Raw genomic sequence first — 22,679 nt, forward strand, 5'->3', positions numbered from 1 at the left:
GGGGCAGAGAGGAAAGAGAGAAACACTTCAGGTCATTGAGTTCATTTAAAACTAGAAAGGAACAGGAAAGAGGGGGTAGAAAACAATTTTCTATTTTAGGTCAGTGGACAGGGTGACGATGAGTCAATTAAATTAGCTAAGAAACAGGGCTGGGAAGACGGAGAGAAAATAATGTATTTTGAGAAACTGGATGGGTGAGTGATTTCATTCCCTTAGCTGAGAAACCAGTGGAGGTTCATTACACCTTTCAGCATGAGAGGGCTCAGGGCTTGATCTAGGACAAAGCTGGCAGCTTGGGCAGCAAGACACAGGCAGAATGAGTGGAGGCAAACGACACTGCTGTCTGAGGGAAGGGCTGGAAGGAGGCCTGAGAGGTGAAGGGCAAAGGGCCCCTCGCTTGTGTCCTCCTGTGTCCACATCCATTCGCCGTTAAAGACGTCTGCTCAGGCAGAACCACTGACAAGGCCCAAACAGGCTGCGCTGCGAGACCAAAGCAGTGTCGCGTTACTCTTCTGACCGTACTCACGCAGCAGAGGTGCAAAAGCCAGCTTGGCAACATATGAGTCTTCGTCTCCATTCATTTAATGCTTGCTGCAATTTCATGTAACAATAGTTCCAGTTTCCTTGATTCAATGTCACTACCAAATAATTCCAGGAAGAGCTAACATATAAGTGTTTACTAAGCTCAGGTGCGGAGTATTATTCTCCTTTCCCAGACCAGGAAACTGGCACAGAGAGTCGGGTAAGCTGCCCCTGCACACAGAGCTAGTGAACAGGCTGCCTCCGAGCTCTCTGGAACCTCTGTCTCGCCCGGCCTAGACTGCCTTCCCGGAAAGCCCACCTATCTTTCCGTTATGAGATTCCACCTCAAGTTAGGGAAACTCGATTGAGTGGAAATTTCTTATCCTCACAGAGACATTGCAGTTAAAACACTCAGCCCCTTTTTCACACGAATTCAAACAATTTCTTGGACACCCAGCCATGTGAGCATAGGTGAGGATGAGTCAGAGCTGTGAGAAGGCTTCGGGAAGTGAGATCTCATTAACTTGCTGTTTAATGATGCTAAGATCATAACTTTACACACTGGTTACCATGCGTGTTCTTCAGATAGTATTTTAAAAGTTTATGATTTCAGGTGTACATATGAACCCTCAGTCACATGCCATGTTCTTTTCAATACCAATATTTAACAATAAATAAAATATTAACTTTATCCAATTCACCTATGAAAAAAAGGCTGATAGCAAGCAGGAAAGAGGAGAAAAGAGCAATGCAAGTAGAGAGGGAGAATGAGAAAGAATTCAGGGTTTGTTTGTTTTTAAAATTTGTTTTTTTGAGGCAGGGTCTCTTTTTGTAGTTCAAGCTGGCCCTGAGCTCACCATGTAGTCCAGGCTGGCCTTGAACTCTTGGCAATCCTCCTGCCTCAGCCTCCCAAGTACTGGGATTGCAGGTGTGTGCTACCACACCCAGCACGAATTGTTTTGCAAATAGATAGAAACCTTTTCCTCTTTTCTTTAGAAATTGTTTATAGAGGAGGGAAACAACGAAACAAAGTTAGAGGAGGCCCAGGGATGTAGGTCAGTGGTAGAGTGCGTGCTTTGCATGCGCAAGCCCTAGATTTGCCCGCCAGTACTAAAAAGGTAAAAATCAAAAGAAAATGCACACAGACACACACACACAAAAGAAGAGTGGCTGTTCTCTTTCCCAAGAAGCTTCTCCACTTTGAACCAGTAGCACATGAAAGGCTTTCCATTTGAAAGACTGTGGCTATTCTGGGGCTTGTTAGTTTTCCCCCTACTGAATGCATCCTCACATAAGAGGACATTCCATCTGAGCTCTGAGTGTGCTGCATTTTCTTCTCTTTTGTATTTTTCACAGTACCTGGAGCTGTGCTGTGCGTATAGGAGGGTGTTAGGAGACAGAATGGATGGTACTTCTCAGTCTTGCAGGCACAGGAGCAAGTACCATGCTCAGGGATGGTAGACAAGTGTGCAGGACACTGATGCAGAACTGTGCTCTAGAAATGAGGTCACACGCTTTACAAAAATATGACAGCCAAGTGGCTCATCCTGAGCAAAATGCCAGTAATACTTTGTAGGAGACCAGGTAATGAGCATCCAGGCCGAACTGACCTTCTCCGCGAGCACAGAGGAGAAAACAACAGGCTGTGCCTGTCTGCTGACATGCAGGCGTGCGGCACGTGGCAGGTCTTAGAGAAGAGTGCATCCAGCTGAGATCGGGCGTTTACCTGGGCCTGTGCTGCAGGTAACAGGAAGCAGATGAATCTTCCAGTACTCGGACACTTGCTCATGAGCCAAAGGCCCGGGGCTCCTGTCCACAAGAGGCAGAGAGGGCCCTGGCCCACTCGTTCCAATCAACTCTGTGTCTTTGTCTTTCGTCCTCATTCGTCCTCCAGTCAGGAACAAACTCGTAGGCTGGCCTCCGACAATAGTTTGCCCTGATTTGCTTTGCCATTCGGTCATTCTCTCTCATTTTCTACATCCATAACAATAATTTATGGAGATGCCATCAAGTAACACCAGCTAAATATGCTTTTGCAGGCAGAATTAAGTATTATTTGCTGCTTGCTTAGAAATATCTTCTGAGAAAAAAGTCAAGGATATTTTTAAAACAGGGTTATTTTAAAACAGATGACATAATTAAGTGCAAGCATATGGCCAGAACATTATGAATTGAGAACTTATATTTATTGAAGTTCAATACTTCTAAGTAATTCCTAAGTAATAAATACAGGAATTTATTCAGCTACACTGACACAAATTATAGAGGCATGAGAGTGATGTTAGGCGGATACAATCAAATGCAGTACATTATGGTTGCTGTGGCAACGCACAACTCTTCTTTTCCTGCACTGTGTATGTGTCAAACCCGTGACACAGCGTTTGTGTGAGTGACGCTGCGGCAGTCCCAGTCCTGAGTACCGCAGTTAATGACCCATCTCACTGAACTATGCTTTTTCATCTTTCTCAGTTTCATGGAGGGAAGTAATAAAGTGCTACATTTTTAGCTTAAAGAGTCAGGATCTTATTCTTCTAAAAGGATACTAAATAGCGTTCAGGAAAAGCAATGAGAGTGACAGCCTGTGCACCTGCACCCTGACATCAGGGAGCCTCTTGTGGTGGGCTAGGTCAGATGGTAATCGATGATTTTAAACCTTGAAACACAAGATTGCAGTGTACTGTTTACTAGTGTAATCTACATCATTATTAATAGTAACAGCCTTTTCCACCAGGCACGGTGGCGCAGGCCTGAAATCCCAGCACTCGGGAGGCTGAGGCAGGAGGACTGTTGCAAGTTCGAGCCCAGCCTGGGCTACATAGTGAGTTCAAGGCCAGCCTGAACTACATAGCGAGATCTTGTCTGAATAATAATTTTTTAAAAAACCCTTTTTCCTAATGTGCACTATGTGAAAGTCACTACGCCAAGATCACAAGGTCTAATAAACTAACATGAATTATGCTTTTAAAATAAAAAACTTTGGTGCAGTGTAACATACATATATACAAAAATTCAGACAAATCACAAGTGCCCGAGCTCAACAAACTTTCACAAAGCAAACACGACTGTGTAACGCCCACTGAGCTCAGAAAACAGGATGGGCCACCTGATGATGCTTCAGTCGTGACAGACTGCACATACGCCGTGGTGCTGGAGATGGCGAGAGCAGAGGAACTCCTGTCACCTAGAGCTGCTGTAGCCACCGTAACAGCGCAGCACTGCTCAGGTGACTGCGGTGAAGCCAACTTCAAAACACCTGCTGTGAGGGCCGGGGATTTAGCTCAGTGGTTCCGGCACCTGCCTCGCAAGCCCAAGGTCCAATCCCCGGTTCAAGTTCAATCCCCGGTACCAAAAAAAAACAAAAAACACCTGCTGTGTTTTCAGGTGTAGAAAAGTCCAGCGCATACAGTTCTGTGCTAAAAGTTGCACTGTGTACAGTGATGTACACATTACTTGACGAAAATAAATGATTACGTACTGGTGCGTGTATTTATTATACTATATTTTTATTTGAGAGTGTATTCCTTCTACTTAAAAAAGTTTACTATGAAGTTTGCCATAAGACGCGAGCTGTAGCCTCATGTATCTCGCGCGACCATCTCTCCTGCTCACGTCGAAGGCCATGTGGGGTGACACCTTCTGCCACACAGACAGGCGTGAATACATCTGTGAGCTCCCCAAATGACACATTCTCCCAAAGGTGAATTTTTCAAAGCCTCTCCCTATCATTAAGTGACTTGCAACCATAGATAATATTGCTAACACTCTAGTAATTCCTCATTCCCTTTCTTTTTTTTGGTACCGGAAATTGAATTCAGCACCTTGTGCTTGCCAGGCAGGTGCAGCACCACTGAGCTACATCCCCAGGCCTTCATTCCTTTTTCTAGTTATTGTTTGCCTTCTTTTCAAGTTACCATCCTGTCTTTGTCATAGGTTGGTTTTTAGCCTTTTAAAATATAAACGTTTCAATTAAAGTATAACAAATCTACAAATGAATGTAAATCACAAGCTTACAACCAAAATTATATTCATTTCTGCAGTGGATTTTCATAAAGTGAACAGCATACAGAAGCAGCACTCAGGTTTATAGAACTCAGCATGTCAGGTGTGGTGGCGCTCGCCCGTAATCCCAGACGCTGGGAGGCTGAGGCAGGAGGATCCTAAGTGTGAGGCCAGCCAGGGATACACAGTGGTCCTAGGACAGCGTGAACTACAGATTGAGACCCTGTGTCAAAAACAAACAAAAAACAATACATTGGGTGGACACCTATAATCCCAGCATGCGGGAGGGCCACAAACTCAACCCCAGCCTGGGCAACGTGGTGCCTTACTGAGGCCCTATCTCAAAATGTAATACATACAGGGCCAGGGATTTAGCTCAGTGGTTCCGGCACCTGCCTCACAAGCCCAAGGTCCTGAGTTCGATCCCTGGTACCCCCCCCCCAAAAAAGTAATAAATACATAAAAGGGCCAGGGAAGTTGGCACCAGGTTCAATTCTCAGTACTGCAAAAAAACAAAAGAAAACCATTACAATAACAAAAAACCACACAAAAACTCCCCAAAGTGGAACATTACTGGTACCATAAAAGCCCCTTCTTGTCCCCTTCCCTTTCTTCATTTCTCCAAGGGCAACTATTACCCTGATTTCTAAATAAATCAGTATCTCATAAATTAGTTTTATCTGTTTTTGTTTTGTACTGGGGATTGAACTTGGGACCTTGCGCTTGCGAAGCAGTTTTATGTTTTTAGTTTTACCTGCTTTTGAACATCCATTCTCATTACTGTACAGTAAGTACCTCGTGGTATGACTATGCCACAATTCATTCATTCCACTGTTTTGGTTGTGTGAATTATTTCCGACTGGGCTGACAAATAGTGATCTTCGCTCATGTCTTATAGTGGACATAGTTCCACACCTCAAAGTGCAAGTCCTCGGTCACAGGACAAACATGTCCAGCTTTGGCACATAACACTGTATTTCCAAACTTACACCAACTTGCATTCTTATCAGGAGAATATAAAGTTCCAGTTTCTCCACGTCTCTGCCAACCCTTGGGCTTATCTGTGAGGTGTATTTTAGTCATCTTTGTGGGAATGCGGCGATACTGCAATGCAGTTTGATTTTGCATTGCTATGACTGATACGGCTGAACATCTTCTCACAGGTCTATTGTACAGTGTGTAACAATCGGATCAAGATAGTTGGCTGTCTATCACTCCGTTTATCATTGCTTGTGCTCCTTTCTACTAGCTATTTTTTTAACTATACAATCAATTTTTGCCAATTACAGCTATCCTACCGTGTGCCACAGAACATCAGAAGTTACCACCTCATCTAACCGCACCTATGAACCATCTTTTTTCTTTCCCTTTCCCCTTCCACCATTTCCAGCCTCTACTAACTACTATTCTCCTTCCCACATCTGTGAGATCATCTTATGTAGCTCTCATGTGTAAGTGAGGACGTGCGGTGTCTTTGTCTTAGTCACTTAGGTGCGGTTTCTGACAACACAGGTGAAAGGAGAGGTTAATCTTGGCTCACGGGTACAGCCCATGGTACAGTGACATGTCCCCGGACAGGAGGGCACAGTGCAAAGGCCTGGGGTGCAGAAAGCTGTTCACCTCCCGGCCACCATGAAGCGGAGAAAGGGGATTGTGCACCTGTGACCGGCTCCTCCAGCCAGCCCCTTCTCTGAACAGCGTCTGCTGTGAACCCAAAGGAGGACCAACTCACTCCTGAGTGTAAAAATCGCTCCCCCTGAGCACACAAGGCTTTGGGCCACATTCCAGATCCAAACCAAGATGTGCAATGTTTGTTTTTCTGTGCCTCATTTATTTCACTAAATCTTAGAAGTGGTCCATCAACAGATGAGTAGATAAAGAAAATGTGCTATTTATGGAGCACAATGGACTACTACTCTGTCATAAAGAATGAACTGGAGTCATTCGTAGGAAAATGGATGCACTTTGACACCATAATGTTCAGTAAGATAAATCAGACCCACAAGCTTAAACACAAGATGGTTTCTCTTTTATAAGAGACCCAAAATACAAATAGTGAGGAAAATAAAGAATAGATAATAGAAAGTAGAGAGATGGATCTTTTTCAAGTGGGAAAGGAATCAAGAATGGAGGGAGAATAGAGAGATGGGTGGGGAAGGGGATGAAAAGTGAATTAAGATGTGTTATGTGCATGTCCCAACACCCCATGAGGACTGTAACCATTATGTACTGCAAGTGCACATGAATAAAAAATGAAAATTGGGAAGAAAAAGAAAGAAAAATGATGTCTTCCTAGGTTCATCCAACTTGATGCAAAATGTCAGCACTTCATTCCTCTTACGACTGAATAATATTCACTGTAGTTCTAGTCCATATTTTCTTTATTTGTTCACCTGTCAGGGATATCAGGTTGACCGTGCAGACTGGCCATGGTGAACAGTGCTGCAGTAAAAGGTGACGGCCAGGTCCTTCGGACACACAGCCAGCAGGGGGATTGCTGCATCCTTACGGTAGCTCAGTTTCTGGTCTGAGGAACCTCCATACTCTTTTCCACCATTGGCTGTACTGATTTACATTCTCACCAACACTGGGCACGGGTTCCCTCTCTCCACATCCTCGCCAGCATTTCTTACTGTCTTTTTTTTTTTTGGTACTGGGATCGAACTCGGGACCTTGCGCTTGCGAGGCAGGCAGCAGAACCACTGAGCTAAATCCCCAGCTCTCATCCATTTTTTTTAATCAGGTTTTTTAGGTACCTTTTTGGTTTTCTGTACCAGGGATCAAACTCAGGACCTTGCACTTGCAAGTTAGGAGTGTTGCCACTGAGCTGCATCCTCAGCCCTTCAATCATATTTGTTGTGCTGTTATTTGGGTTCCATATATATCTGGGTAATTAATCCCTTGTTGGAATAATCATTTACAAGTATTTTCTCCAATTCTTTTTTTCCAATTCTATAAACTGTCTTTTCACTCTACTGATGGTTTCCTTTGCCGTACAGAAGCTTTTTACTTTGGTGCAATCCCACTTGTCTATATTCGCTTTTTGTTGCCTGTTTTGGGGGTAATATCTAAATAGCATAGCATGTGGCACTGCACATTAAGAGGAACTAAGCCTGCAGGCTTGAGTAGGGCAGGAAGCGGAACTGAGTTCTCTGCCTAAAGCTGACACCCTTCAAAGGACTGGGTCATGAAATGGGGCTGAAAAACTCCACTAGAAGTCCAAGGAGAGGGCACGGTTCCAGGGACTCTGGGTAGAAGGAAAATCACCAATGAAAGGTGAAAACCACCACCCCTTGGGGAGCCTGGCAAAGGCATGCAACAGTCTTGAGGGACATTCTCACCATGCACACCGCCAAGAGGAATCTGCTCGTGCAGTTACAGAGGCCAAGGAGGCCCACTGCCATCTGCAAGCTGGAGAATCGAGAAAGCTGGACGTGCACCTTAGTCTCAATCCAAAGGCCTGAGAACAAGGGCTGAGGTCCAGGGCAAGCCTGACAGCCCGAGAACCCAGAGCAGCAGCATTGGCATACAGAGGTATAAGCTCAAGCAGAGGGTGAGTTTACTCTTCTCCTTTTTACTCTAGACTACCCTTCAGGAGACTGGATGATACCCATCCACAATGGTGAGGGCGATACTCTTTACTCAGTCTACCCAGGGAAATGCTCATCTCTTGCAGAAACACCCTCAAAAACACACCCAGAAATCACACCAGCTATGTGGGCAGCCCTTAACCCATTCAAGTTTATCATAAACAGGCAAAAGTCAAATCACAGTGAAAGTACCTTTTTTTTTTAATGCTAGGAATTAAACCAGGGCCTGGTACATACCAGGCAAGGGCTCTACCACTGAGTTACATTCCCAGCACACATTAAAGACCGATTGAGTATGTACATCCTGTGACCCAGCAGCTCAGCTTTTTGGTGTATATCCAGATAAACTTTTACCTGGGTCTTATTATTTCAGTACTGGGGACTGAATGCAAGACCTTAACACTGGGCTACAGCCTCACCCTGTCTTTTTCATGTTGACATAGGATCTCACTAAATCACTCTTGAATTTGAAATTCTCCTACCTCAGCCACCCAGAGTGCTGGGGGATTATAGGCGGGTGCCACCATGCCTGGCTCAGTCACGGATTTTTTGCAAACTGGCTTGCAATATGGAAAAAAAATAACAATATAATTCAACAATAGAGACATGGATAAACAAATTGATTTATTCTTACAATGGAATAAAATGTAAAAGACTTAGTTATTCATGCAACAATACAGATAAATCTCCAAAATCTAATGTGAAGTGCAGAATAATACATAGGGCATACCACTGCTCATTTAATTTTAAAACCACAAAGTACTATGTACTACTTTCTGAAAATATAAACATGTGATAAAAGTAAAAAACAAGAATGTGAATGAAATGCACATATTATAAAACAGTGATTATCCCTGTAGAGGAGAAAAGGAGGGCTGGACTTTAGCTTTGTAAGTTTTTGACCAGGGCTGGGGGTTCAGCTCAGGCGAACGCTTGCCTAGCCTGTAAGAGGTCCTGGGTTTGGTCCCCAGCACCACCAGAAAGAAAAAAAATGATGACCTTCTAGAAAGATCTTTAAACAAATATGGTAAACGTGCATGTGTCATATGTGGGAATTAATATTTGATTATTAATTTTAAATTTAAAATCAATAGTAGCTTAGAATCTTTTTTTTTTTGGTACTAGGAATCAAAAGTAGCTTAGAAATTATCATTTAAAATTATATGTTGGTGGGTGGGGCCAGTGATTTAGCTCAGTGGTTCTGGCTCCTGCCTCAAAAGCGAAAGGTCCTGAGTTTGATCCCCCGTACCGAAAAAAAAAAATTATATATTGGTTCGGGTTCCCAGTGATGAATGTAACTATATTGTATCCCTAAAATGTACCAATAAGCTTAATAAAATTGTATGTTGACGTACATACTTACCTATCTATTTACTTTTTGTGGTGCCGACACCAAACCTAGCACCTCACCCAATACCTAAATACGGAGCAAACAAGAAACCCTCAATTTACACGCCCTTCCTCAGACCTCGTCTCCATCCCTGACTGACTGCTAACATTTGGCACGTGCCATGTCCATGCATTTGTGCATACACATTCATGTGTGTATACAAACAGGTTTGTACCTGTGGACTCATAATGAGCGTGTACTGACTTGCTTCTTTCACTTGAAAGCATGTATTAAAAAAAAAAAAATTGGGCCGCGTATGTAGTTCAGTGGTGCCACTGCCTGCCTCGCAAGCACTAGGTCCCGATTTAGATCCCCAGTACCAGGAAAAAAAAAATCACTTTTCAACTCCTGTATAATACCCAAACTGTGGATGAACCACATTTTAATGATTCCCTTAAGTTTAAAAAGGTAAGCTGTATTTACTTATTTATTTGGGTGGACAGAGTCTCACTGTGTAGCCCAGGCTGGCCCGAAATGTGCAGCGATCCTCTTGCCTCAGCTTCCTGAGTGCTAGGATTACAGGTGCGCACCACACCCAGCTGTTTTCCATCTCCTACAATTACAATGTTACAGAAACTTCTGTACATATATCTCAGCACACATCAGTAGTATACTTCTGAGCTACTGAGAAATGCACTGAATATGTATATTTTGTTTTGATAATGTCAACTTTCCTTTAAAAAGTGGTTCTGTAATTTATATTTCTTTAAAAACTGATATTTCAGCTGGGGATTTAGCACAGTGGTGTAATGCCTGCCTCGTAAGCATAAGGTCCTCAGATCGACCTCCAGGACCAAAAATAAATAAATAAACAAACGAAAATTGACATTTCTGCACACCTTTCAATCTTTACAAATAAATGAATTCAAGTTCCTTGAATTTGTGACAATTGGAACAAGTGTTTCATTTTAATTTACATTTCTCTCATTTTTTTTTTTTCCCCTGGTACTGGGGATCAAACTCAGGACCTTGCGTTTGCAAGGCAGGGGCTGCACCACTGAGCTAAATCCCTGGCCCCTCTGATTACTAGAGAGGCTTGGTACCTCTTCTGTGAATTTATTTATATCATTTGTTCACTTTTTCCACTGAGTTGTTTTGTTATTTGACCCATAGAAGCACCTTGTATCTTAACTTTTCGGGGGCGGGTCCAGGAATCGAACTCAGGACCTTGTGCTTTCGAGGCAGGCGGCGGAACCACTAAGCTAAATCCCCAGCCTGATCTTAACTATTTTAATAATTATATTGGAGGCAAATAATTTTCTCTACACTTCAATGTAGTGGTTTATCACAGAATACAGAAATTTTTTATTTTTATGTAGGAATATCTGTTAATCACTGAGATTCAATAGATTAGATTAATTTTTGTGCTTGTTTTGTTTTTTGAGACAGAGTCTCACTTTGTAGTTCAGGCTGGCCTTGAACTCTTGATGATCCTCCTGCCTCAGCCTCCCAAGTGCTGGGATTACAGGCGTGCATCACCACACTCAGCTTTAATAAATTATTTTTTCTTCTAGTAATGGGGACTGAATTCAGGGCCATGTGTGTACTTGGCAAGCTGTCTACCACTGAGCTACCTCCCTAGCCCTTTTCTTTTCTCTTTTTTTTTTTTTGGTACCGGGGACTGAACTCCGGACCTTGCACTTGTGAGGCAGGCAGTGGAACCAGAGTTAAATCCAAAGCCCTGCCCTTTTCGTTTTGTTTTCGCATTATTTTGATACAGGATCTCACTAAGTTTCCCAGGCTTGTCTCAACTTTTGATCCCCCTGTCTGAAACATGCCAGTAGCTGGGATTACAGGTATGCGGCAGAATTTGTTGGCCTATGGCTTTGTGTTCAATTATTTGCCTTAAAAGTAAAATCATTGCCTTGTCAGTGAATACAGAAATTCTACCTACTCTTACAAACAGTACTGATGTTGAGAGATGCAACTGTAGGCAAAGTAAGAACCCATGTAAAATGTGACTCAAATCTTAATCTGAACTTTCTGAATTAGATGTTAGGCAAACTATAGTATCTGCCATTTTCTTCCTGAGTTCAGATGCTCAGTGGAGATTTCCCTACATATGCTTGCTGAATCTGATTTGTCTGTTACATACATTTTTTTCTTTCTTTTTTTTTTTTAATCACACACATTTCTAACATGTCCTAAAAGAGTATTTTACAAAGCCCTGCTGGGCATCGGAGCTAAGAGTTGTTAAGAACTCATCTACTTGACTTTCGCTAGAAAAGTAGTCAAATGGAATATGTGATTTGGGTAACATCTGTGATAACATGAACAGCTGGGGGTTTTTTGGGGTTTTTTTGGTACTGGGGATCGTACTCGGGTCCTTCGGCTTGCGAGGCAGGCAGCGGAACCACTGAGCTAAATCCCCGGCCCGAACAGCTGTTTTTTCAAACTAAATGATTTCAATGTTGACATTGAACAAGAGAAATTAGATACCTAGATAGCTGTCATTCTCAAAGGTTTTACAAGTGGTTTACGAAATAAACCCTATACAGGTGCAGTAGTTTATTCTCTAGAATACTGACTCCAACCTTCACTTTGCAAAAGGTCAAAAATGCAAAACTTACTTTGCTAGTTAAATTTTTTTGGGGGGGGGGGTACCGGGGATCGAACTCAGGTCCTTGCGCTTAGCAAGGCAGGCGGCAGAACCACTGAACCACTGAGCTAAATCCTCAGCCCTAGTTAGTTAAATTATTAAGTAACGGGGCCGGGGATTCAGCTCAGTGGGGCCACTGCCTGCCCCGCAAGTTCAAGGTCCCAAGTTTGATCACTGGTTCCCCCCAAAAAACATTATTAAGTAACTAATTAAAAGTCATTTGAAATATGCATATATGCTATGTGAGAGGGTGCCACATTTTCCAAAATTTTGTGACAGTCAAGCCTACTGTTGATAGGCTAATGTACTTCACAGGAACTTACTACATAATGTTAAGGCAGGAAAATACAATATGGTGTCTATCTACCTCTAGTTGCATATTTTATAGAAAATCTCTAAACCATAAGCTTTAATAAAATGAACATGTGGTGCCGGGCATGGTGGTATATACCCGTAATTCCAGCCCTCGGGAGACTGAGGCGGAAGTACCACAGGTTCAAAGCCAGAGGGGGCTACTTAGTGAGTTTGAAGCCAGTCTCAACCACATAGTGAGACCTTGTTTCAAAAAAATAAAAATGACAACAAAAAGAACATGTGAGGAGCCAGGTATGGTGGTACGTACATATCTGAATTCTAGCTTTCAGGAGGCCGAGGCAGAAGGACCATGAGGTTGAGGTCAGACTCTATTTAGTGAGTTTCAGGTCACCCTGGACGACACAGCATGAGCCTGTCTCAAAAAAATAAAAAAACCTAAACATGTAAATTATTAATCTCTATTTAAATTAACATGAGTTAAGAATGGAACCAAGGAATCCAGGTTAAACAAAAGCCTTGCTGGAAGCGGAGGGTCACACCTCTCACCTGATCCCAGCACTCGGGGAGGCTCACAACTACAAAGCCAGCGAGAGCAACTGAGCAACTGAGCAACTGAGTGCGGCCCAGGCTATAAGGAGCTGGAGAGTGCACCTCAGTTGAAGGCCCTGGTTCAATCACCAGTACCACAGAGGGCGGAAAAAGAAAAACCTGATTTCTAAAAATGTTCAATGATACTAAAACACAGAATGTACACTAACTTTAAATTCTGTCAGGCATCTTTCTTCATGATACTTACTGGAGTAAGGTCAGCATTATTTATATTTATGCAGCGGTTATCCTGTGATGACTGTTAGCATTTTCTCTTGTAAGTGCAAATTTCAAACCTGAAACAACTTTCTTTTTTCTGTAGGTATAATTTCTATATACAGAGGTATGTAGTGAATCTTTGGACATGTATAATACATTTCACAGAAGACAAACTGATCTCCTCAAAAGTGATTAGGAGACATGCAGGGTGGCCTCTACTAGACCTAAATTATTTTGATCATATTTGGATCTTCTAAAATGAAATTATTTTCAGATATGATGTTTTATATCCAGTATGGATACATCAAAGTGCTTTGCCAACAAACAAACTTTACAAAGCTTGCACTGAAAACCTTGCAAAATTAAAAAAACATTGTATCATCATCAAATGAGAGAAAATTCCTAAGTAAATGGGATAGAACACACTATTCACTGAGAAATCAAGAGTGGTAAACATACACAGATAAAAGAGAAACAAGAATATCAAATACATGGGCTAGGGATTTAGCTCAGTGATTCCACTGCCTGCCTTGTAAGGGGAAGGTCCCAAGTCCGATCCCTGGTACAAAAACAAAAAAAAACACTATCAAATACAATTTTATATCTCCTAGCATTAGATGATCCAATGCCAAGCCCTTCTATAACACTGCCAATCTCATTGGAGAAGAGACATGGAGAAGCCATCTAAGTTTTACTGACTAAAGTGAGGAGAACGAAGGCATCTCTTACATTTTCACAATAATGTCTCACTGGCCTAAACCCAGCTACTTCTACTAAGTCCATTATAATTTGATCCAGGGCCACTACTTCCTAAAAAGTTAGGATTTCTTTATTCCATAGTGACCCTGGGTGGTTTTGATATTGTATTGATCTTCAGATCATCTTTATAAGAACACAGAGACATGCTGTATCTCAAAAAAGAAACTGTGTAATGATTAGCTAGCTACAGAAATAATTCCTGTGTTTTGGGAAACAACAGATGTTCTGTGGAGAGCTGGCATATGCTATGATTTTTTAACCGATTTAATATTTTTGGGACTAAACAACAGTTCGATCTAATAACTGCCTTACCCATGGGAGGAAAACTCACCAACTTGTCAAAATATCACATTTCCAAACAGCTACAGTAAGGATAAAACACGTATCAAGGTCACAGAGAAATAAACATGATATACCTCCCTCTCTAAAGTTTGATTTTCAATGAAAACAAATTGTTTTACCTAATGTTATTTAAAAATGCTTTACTGTGTTCTGCAGTTCATAGCAATGTCCTTTTAATGTGAAATTGAATTATGAAGCTATTATTTAAGTCATTCATTTCCAATATGCCAGTTTAGAGAAAAGCATCTGCATTTTTAGGACTTTTTTGCAAGAGTTACGTTTTTAAAATTAAAAAGTGCAAAGACTTGTTTTATCCTAGGAAATTCATTGCTTCTGAGTTGGTACATCACAATATGGCACATTTTCTATAAGAAGATCTTTCCTAGGGACCAATTCTAAAAGAAAAAAGAGATTAAAATTAGAATTAGTTATATAATCACTGAATTAGAATTAAATGCAAATGTGCTTTTCCCCCTAAAATTTACACCATTAAAATTTCTTAAGCTAAACATTCCAGTGATATTTTATTTCAATTTACATCTAAGGTGGAATCTTTAATTCCAAATGGGAACATTTACTAGGATTCTCATCTCAGATTATATAAATATATACAGGACCAACTTATTCCTCTATTATTTATTTATTAAATATAACTAATTCAATCACTGATCAAAATTCAGCTAAAACACATTATTGACCATATGAGCTTCCAAATTTAAAAAATAATGGTGCTTTTCTTTTTTGTGGTGCTGGGATGGAACTCAGGGCCTCATAGACACCAGCCATAATTCCACCAGGGAGCAAAACCCCCACCCTGCAACAACAGCTCTTAACTGAGAGAGCTCTGAGTGGTCACATCAACTGGAGAATAATACTGGGACTCAGCGGTCAGGAGCCAGGGCCCTAAATCTGGATTATGCAGGAGAGGGCAGCACAGACAACAATCGTGTCCAACACACCAACGGTGCCCGACTGAGAAACACTGCTAAACTACGAACCATTGAGCTGAACAGCAGGGATCTCCGTGCAATCAAAATAAAGCTCTCAAGGTGAAAAGTTTTGAGGAGATACATGATTTTTCCTTCTCTTCTCCAGAAAAGATAAAACTTGCCTATACTAGGAGTGTGGCACATGCCTGTAATCCTAGCACTCAGGAGGCTGAGCCAGAAGGATCGCCATGAGTTCTAGGCCAGTGTGGGCTACACAGTGTGTTCAAGGCAGCCTGAACTACATAGCAAGACCCTGTCTCACAAGGAAGCAACCCAGGAATTTAGTTCAGTGATTTCACTGCCTGCCTTGCAAGCACAAGGTCCCGAGTTTGAAACCCAGTACCAAAAAAAATCCAAAACAAACATATAAATGACACAAAATGTCATGGAAGTAACACACAGGAGACAGTTGCTTACAAATGCCAAAGGTACACCACAATGACAACAAAAAATAACTTGCCTACATTCTTCAAAGCATCATCCTCAGGAAAATGAAGAAAAAAACTAAGGATGTGCACCAGATAAAGACTAAGAGGCTATAAGAGACACGATGACTAAACGCAATGTGTGACCCTCACTAAGATCCTGACCACTGGGAACACTGTTTCTCTTCTGTAAAAATTATCTCATCATTGCCGCATGTGCTGGTGCATGCCTGTAATCCCAATACTCTGGGAGGATGAGGCAGGAGGATTGCAAGTTTAAGCTTAGCCCAGACAATTTATCGAGACCCTGTCTCAAAATAAAATAAAATGGGAATACAGTTCAGTGTGAAGACCCTAGGTTCATTCCCTACTACTGAATGGGGAGAAAAGGGCACTGTTAGGACAAATAAATGGTAATACTGCATCGAGGTAATATCCCGTTTTTGACAATTATACTGTGGTTACATTAGAGAGTGTCCACGTATATTTAGGATATACCCATTAAAATATTTAAAGAATTACACCCGACAGTGCTCTTCAGGAGGGCTAACCCCAAGTGGGCTGCCACCACCCACCTGCGTCTGGCATGAGGCGTCTTGGGGGCACTGACCTTATCTCATGTGAGAACTCAGAAGCCTCTTGCTCATATTTTAGTTTCAGTGGGCAGGAGTAGTTGGCATTTTCAACTCTGCAAGGCTTTAAACTACGGGATTCTCTACTAATCAGACGTCAGGCTAAAGACAGAACAGTAAAGTTTGCTCCATCTCTGCTTTGCAGATGACCAGCTTATTCTGCTCTCAGCCTCTTCTTCAGCACCTGTTAAAAGCAGGAAGAACCTGCCAGCATACCCTGGAATTCTGGCTGTTTCCTTACTGCCGGAGCCCCAGGCAGGACTAGGTCTGTGTCCTAAGACCTTATGTTTTGCCATTATAGAGACCACCACCTTGAAGCCTGTGACGGTCAGGTCCCTGATAGTCACACTCCCTGGACCCTTAACTTCCATTCAGCTAATTTCACATCTTAGGTCGTTTAATCTTCCATACCTCACTCTTAACAACTTATACTGGTTTAGTTACAAGTAACAGAAGTGACTCTGGCTGATTAAGTAGAAAAGCCATTGAGTAACAAGCTATCGGTCTAATTTAATGGAATTACTGTGACAGCTAAAGAACTTGGCAGGCTCGCCGGGAGTGGTGGCGCATGCCTGAAATCCCAGCACTTGGGAGGCTGAGACAGGAGGATCACTGCAAGTTTGAGGCCAGCCTGGGCTACACAGTGAGTTCAAGGACAGCATGGGCTACATAGGGAGACCCTGCCTAAAAAAAAAAAAAGAAAGAAAGAACTTGGCAGGCTTAAGACTAAAAAAGAACTAAAAAAAAGAACTTGGCAGGCTTGAGGCTTGAGACTGGGAACAGTGACCAAAGCCATTCCCCACAAGTGGCCCAACAATCAAAACAGCTGCTCCTGAGGAAGCACTGGGAGAACCTGGCTCTGGAAGCCCTGATGCTACACTTCAGATGCTGCCAGAAACAGTTCCGTCTTCCCAGCCACTCCAGGACCCTGGTCCTGCTGATGCCACTCCTGCCAGCAGTCAACTTCATACAAGCCTCTTCCCTCAAGTTCATTTCTTAGTAGAGTGAGTGCCCTGCCCTGTACCAAACACGTGTGCCTGAGCTGTGAAGGAAACCGAAGACCTGAATTTCCTTTACTCTATGGCAGGGGTTTAGAAGTCAGGCAAATGAAAACTCCTAAAACAAAGTAAAGACTTTCAAAGTTGATAAATAACCAGAAAGCCTGCAAACACCCACCACCCTATCCTTCATATAAATGACCTGACTGGAGCCAAAGTATACCTTACAATTTAATTTTTTGGTATTCATTAACACTTTCATTAGGCCAAATGTAGCCCAGGTATATTTACATACTGTATGTTATTTTCCACTGCAGTTTTCATTTTATTGATGATAAAATCCCTGACTTTGCTCTCTACATGAGATACCAAGTACTACAACATTAGTTATTGAACCTGCCAAATCTTTAAGGAACTATAATGAGTACAGTTTATCACCTGTACTTTATGCCCCCCACAAGCCTTCTCTACTCCAGTTGTATTAAATACGTAAAAAATGAAATTTCAGCCAGGTGTGGCAGCACATGGTTGTAATTTCAGCTATTTGAAAGGTCAAGGTAGGAGGATCACAAGTTTAAGGCGAGACTGGGCAACTTAGCAGGACCTTGTCTCAAAATAAAAAATTTTTTAAAAACCTGGGGACGTAACATGGTGCAAACGCCTTAGGTTCAATCCCCAATACCACCAAAAAAAATGTAGGCCAAAATTTAAAAAAAAAAATTACAGATAGCACAGTTTATAATGGTGTGATAATTAGAGATATTTTTGATATAAATAATTTATAGGGCACCCAAATATTTCACTCAGAAGTTACAGAAATGTTGCTAAATATATCAGGTACATAAATCTAAACTTAAGTCAGAACTACAGAGCTGATAACACAGAAGGGTTTTCTTCCAACACCTCCTCCCTGACCCTGAGTTTGGGTTTGGCGCTCCACATGGGGCCTCAACAATGCCACTGCCTCATCGCTTGGGGCTTGATTATCAGTTCTCTATGCCCATCCCCAGTTCCCTAAGGACAGGACTCGATGTGCCAGGCCATTGTTCTGCCTAAATCCCAGTGTGTAGCACAATGGGGAATCCTCAGATGTCCGTGGAATCACATTAACCTGTCTCAGAATACTTAAGATAGTACGCCAAACGTAGGTAAACAAAAGGCAGAAGTTTCAAAACACATGTGAAGAAAAGAGCTTCCTAGTGCTTTGTTTTTAAGCGGTACTGCGGTTGAACCCAGGGAACACTAAGCTAATCCCCAGTGCTTTTTAATTTAATTTTATTCACTCATTCATTCATTTATTGGCGGGGCTGAGACAGCTGTTACACAGCTCTAAAGATTATTATTAAAATTAAAACTGCTTACCCACCCCGGGCCAGCGCTGGCGCTTGAGCCTCGGGGGCGGGCGACACCAGGAGGCGAGACAGGCAGCGGCCAGTCTCCACCAGCAGGTCAATCCCAACACCGGAGCGGACCGTGGGTCGCCCAGTACCAGCGTGAAGACCCTTTAACGGGGCCTTGCAGGAGAAGTAGGAGAAGAAGGTGTCGCGGTCCGGCCGGGCGTCGACTAATTCTAACACCAACTTTTCTGTGCTGGAAAGAGGCATAAACTGTGGCGACATTGTGAGCTTTTCTGATATGTGCCACTTTAATGAAGAGTATTTCAAGGAACTAGAAGAGCTGAAGGCAGCTCACATAGAAACTATGGCAAAATTAGAGAAAATGTACCAGAATAAATTAAATTTAAAGGGAGTTCAGCCAGTAACCATCAGGGAAGATGTTCCTAGCAACTCTTCAGTTCTGTATCAGAAAATAACTCCTGCCGCCCTGTCCTGTTAATGACATTACTTGCAAAGCCACACTTAGGCCAGTCTTCCTCCTTGTATACTTCGGAAGAAGTTTGCCCAACCTAGAAAAAGAGCATCCCAGGAAAAACAAAATGATGATGTACACTAAGGAGCTCATCAGCAACGTGTGGACAAGCTTTTGTGTTGAAGATTATATTCAGAGTGAAGATACTGACTTCCAAGTAGCTGAAAAACGAGGAACCAAAAAACGGGTGCCCACAATGACAATACCTGTACCTTTTCAAACGGTGATTAGAGGACAGAAGAAAAAAGAAGAGGTCATGACATCTAAGTCAGGTATCGAAATAGTACATGAACTGCTCAAAAGCGAAGAAGACTCAGAGGGTGAGAGGAAATCCCGAGCCCATCCAGTTCCTGGGAGTGTCCGTCTTCCCCTTCACCATGAGCTAGTTAAGCAAAATAAAGGAGGCGGCGGGCTAGGAAGGAGAAAAACAAAGAAACTCTTTTGGCCTCCCAGAAGCCGTTTACATTCATTGCAAGGAACAGAGGCAAGCGGCCGGGAAAAGCAACTGAGAGACTTGTATAAGCCTAAAAGGAAACATCGATTTAAAGCCAGACCCATACCTCCATCTGTTTACAGTTCAGCTACCAGTGAGAAATTAAAAGAAGAGCTCCTTAGAAACCTTAGGACCCAACTGAGAGCCCAACAGCTTTTACAGAACTCATCCCCTCTGCCTTATAAACCAGGTCACAAACATGTCAGGAACCTCAAGGGTCCTGAACAGGCTAGAAAATTAAGGAATAAACACAAGGCGAGGTCCCAGACTCCCAATGTTGAAAGCCTTCCTGAGGAGTATAAGAAACACTTCTCAGAACACAAGTATCCAAAACTCCCCACTGTCCGCAGACCACTTAATGTTTGTGCATCCTCAAGTAAATCCGCTGAAAGAGAGAATGTTTTGGCAAATGAAGAAAATGTGAAAGAAACACATTGCCCTTGTCTGTCTCCAAGGCATAGTCACCAGGAAGAAGTGCAACTGCAAAGACCACGTCTTGGGGCTGCAGACCTGCAGTGCCCACAGTGTCATCCACAGGACGAGAACAAGCTGTCAGAAAGAGTGAAAGGGAAAGGACGAGAGAACACCGACAAGAACTAGAAGAGATGAAAAATTAAAAATGAAGCCACTACTATTTGAAAGAGTTTCTCAGGCTGTGTTTATTGGAATTTAAGAGCTATTGTCAGCCTTTTTGTCTTGATTTAACATCTTTAGCTCCCAGATTTACAGTCCAGTTTTCTTATGTGTCATATAATTTTTTTTTTTTTTGCTTAAATTCTTTCATTGGTACATTTTAGGTATACAATACGTTTACATGTATCATTGGGTGCTTGTACCTGTACATGATGGATCTTGGTTCTTATTTTTTCCCCATTACCTGTGCGCCCTTCACCCATCCACCCTTCCCTATTTACACAGACTTCGTTTCCACTGTCATATAACTATTGAGACATACTGTTTCTTTGACAGCTTCATCAAATCAGCCAAGGAAGTGATTTTTCTTAAAACTTGAGCATGAATCTTTGCGATGAAGCATATAAACTTGATGAAGAACATGCTGATAATCCACTTCTCAAAATATTACTTTCATAACCTGCTTTTAATGGCTGGTCTTTAAGTAGCAATTTGGTTATGTATTAAAGTGAAGCTTCATGGAATAAGCTGCAGATCTCTAAAGAATTAAAAAATGAAACAAATAACAAAAAAAATTTAAACTGCTGACTACAAATTTTAAATTTAAGATTAACTATGTTTGCTGCCCTTATAAATGAAGATCTAATAATTTCTGATAAATCCTCATTAATGCGTTCCCGCCAGCTTGAACCAACCACCAGCAGTCCAAGCACGACTGTCCCATGGAAGGGAGGCTTGTACCACGGTGCTACAAACTGGTCTAAGCACTTTTTAATCAGTCAAATTAATAAAAAGTCTACAAATGGACCAAATCTAATTAGTTGCTTGACTCTGAATACATACTGCTCCAATATAAATATTAATTACAACTATTCACACCAATTTTTAAAAATTATTTCTGCTGCTGCCTCTGCTTTGCTATTTCACTGCTTTGCTGCCTTCTGCCTGCCCCTTTATGGACTGTTTCTCCTCTGTGATGCCCCTCTGCCATGCCACAGAGCCTTGGAGCCAGCTAATTATGGACTGAAACCTCTCAAACTGTGAGCCAAAATAAACCTTCCTCCTTTAAAAGAAATTTTTTTAATTATCACAACAACAAATATATTTATTTCATTAAGTTAATAGCTTATCGATAATTCTCTAAATTTTAACATGGAAATCTTATAAGTACCCCATTGGTGGTGTATATAATATGCATTTACAATGGCTATAACCCAAATCAGCCACTCAATGGGACAGTCATGGGTATACCTAACGGGGCTCAAGCTGGCAGGGTGGTCGAATTCAAATCAGAGCGATGGGGTGAGACAGCAATTACAGCCCTGTCACGGACATGTTAACTAAAAATAATGTTAAAAGCCCAGGGCCGGGGATTTAGCTCAGTGGCTCCACCACCTGCCTCGCAAGTGCAAGGTTCTGAGTTCGATCCAAGGTACCAAAAAAAAAAGCCCTAAAAGACATATACTATCAGACACAAAGATGGACAAGTTTGCAGTAATTATGCTGCTACAGTATATGACTCTAGAACAGAAATGCAGACTAAATGATGAGATTATAAAGTCCATAAGCAGATGAAGACATATAATTATTTGGAAACCTGTATGGCAGTAGGGGAAAGAATGGTCTTTTTAATAAATGATTCTGTACCAAAAGGATAGTCACATGTCAAAAAATAAATCTCAATCCCTATCTCACACCATATACAAAAATCAACCCCAAATGTACAAAGAAACAAACAATAAAGTCTTTGGAAGAAAGCACAGGAGATTCTCTGCATGACCTTTTCTGAGATAGGCAAAGATTTCTAAGAAGGTTCAAAAATACTACTAACCATAAAGGGAAAAAAATTGATAAACCAGATTACATTATAATAAAAAACTTCTCAATGGAGTACTACTCTGCTATAAAGGATAAACTTGAGTCATGTGTAGGAAAATGGATGCAGCCTGAGACCTTAGTGTTAGGTGAAATAATTCAGACACTCAAGTTTCAAGAGTGCATGGTTGAGTGCAGACTGGTGCAACCACTGTGGAAATCAGTATGGAGATACCTCAGAGAACAAGGGCTAGAGGTTCCATTTGACCCAGCTATTCCCCTGCTGGGGATCTTCTCAAAAGAATTAAAAGAATCATACCACAGAGATATATGTGCATCCATGTTTAGAGTGGCACAGTTTATAATAGCAAAAGCTTGGAAACAGCCCAAGTGCCCATCAACTGGAGAATGGATAAAGAAGATGTGGTTTTTTTATAAAATGGAGTACTACTCAGCCATAAAGAACGAGAAACTAGAGACATTTATAGCTAAATGGATGCAT

General features: G+C 41.8%; 1 protein-coding gene and 1 pseudogene across 19 annotated transcripts in view; one reads left to right on the forward strand and one right to left on the reverse strand.

Annotated features, from left to right (window-relative positions):
• Lyrm7 (LYR motif containing 7) overlaps window positions 1-22,679 on the reverse strand; it is a 264,174-nt gene that overhangs the window by 174,199 nt on the left and 67,296 nt on the right. For 7 of the 19 annotated variants that reach the window (XM_087194598.1, XM_087194597.1, XM_087194590.1 and 4 more), the window contains one exon: window positions 8,717-14,718. The exons of 7 other annotated variants lie outside the window; for them this stretch is intronic. In XM_087194598.1, the coding sequence (XP_087050724.1) occupies window positions 14,689-14,718 (30 nt within the window). In that variant the 3' untranslated portion in view covers window positions 8,717-14,688. Of the gene's footprint in view, window positions 1-4; window positions 4,745-8,716; window positions 14,719-14,754; window positions 16,554-20,363; window positions 20,901-22,679 lie in introns of those variants that run through there. 5 more of the 19 variants (XM_087194592.1, XM_087194602.1, XM_087194600.1 and 2 more) reach the window with 3 other exon arrangements.
• On the forward strand, window positions 18,442-20,402 carry LOC106010501 (protein FAM161A pseudogene; annotated as a pseudogene).

The sequence above is a fragment of the Heterocephalus glaber genome, unplaced genomic scaffold, assembly GCF_053883595.1.
Source record: "Heterocephalus glaber isolate CG9 unplaced genomic scaffold, H.glaber_assembly_v1.0 deba00001606, whole genome shotgun sequence".
Classification (NCBI taxonomy): Eukaryota; Metazoa; Chordata; class Mammalia; order Rodentia; family Bathyergidae; genus Heterocephalus; species Heterocephalus glaber.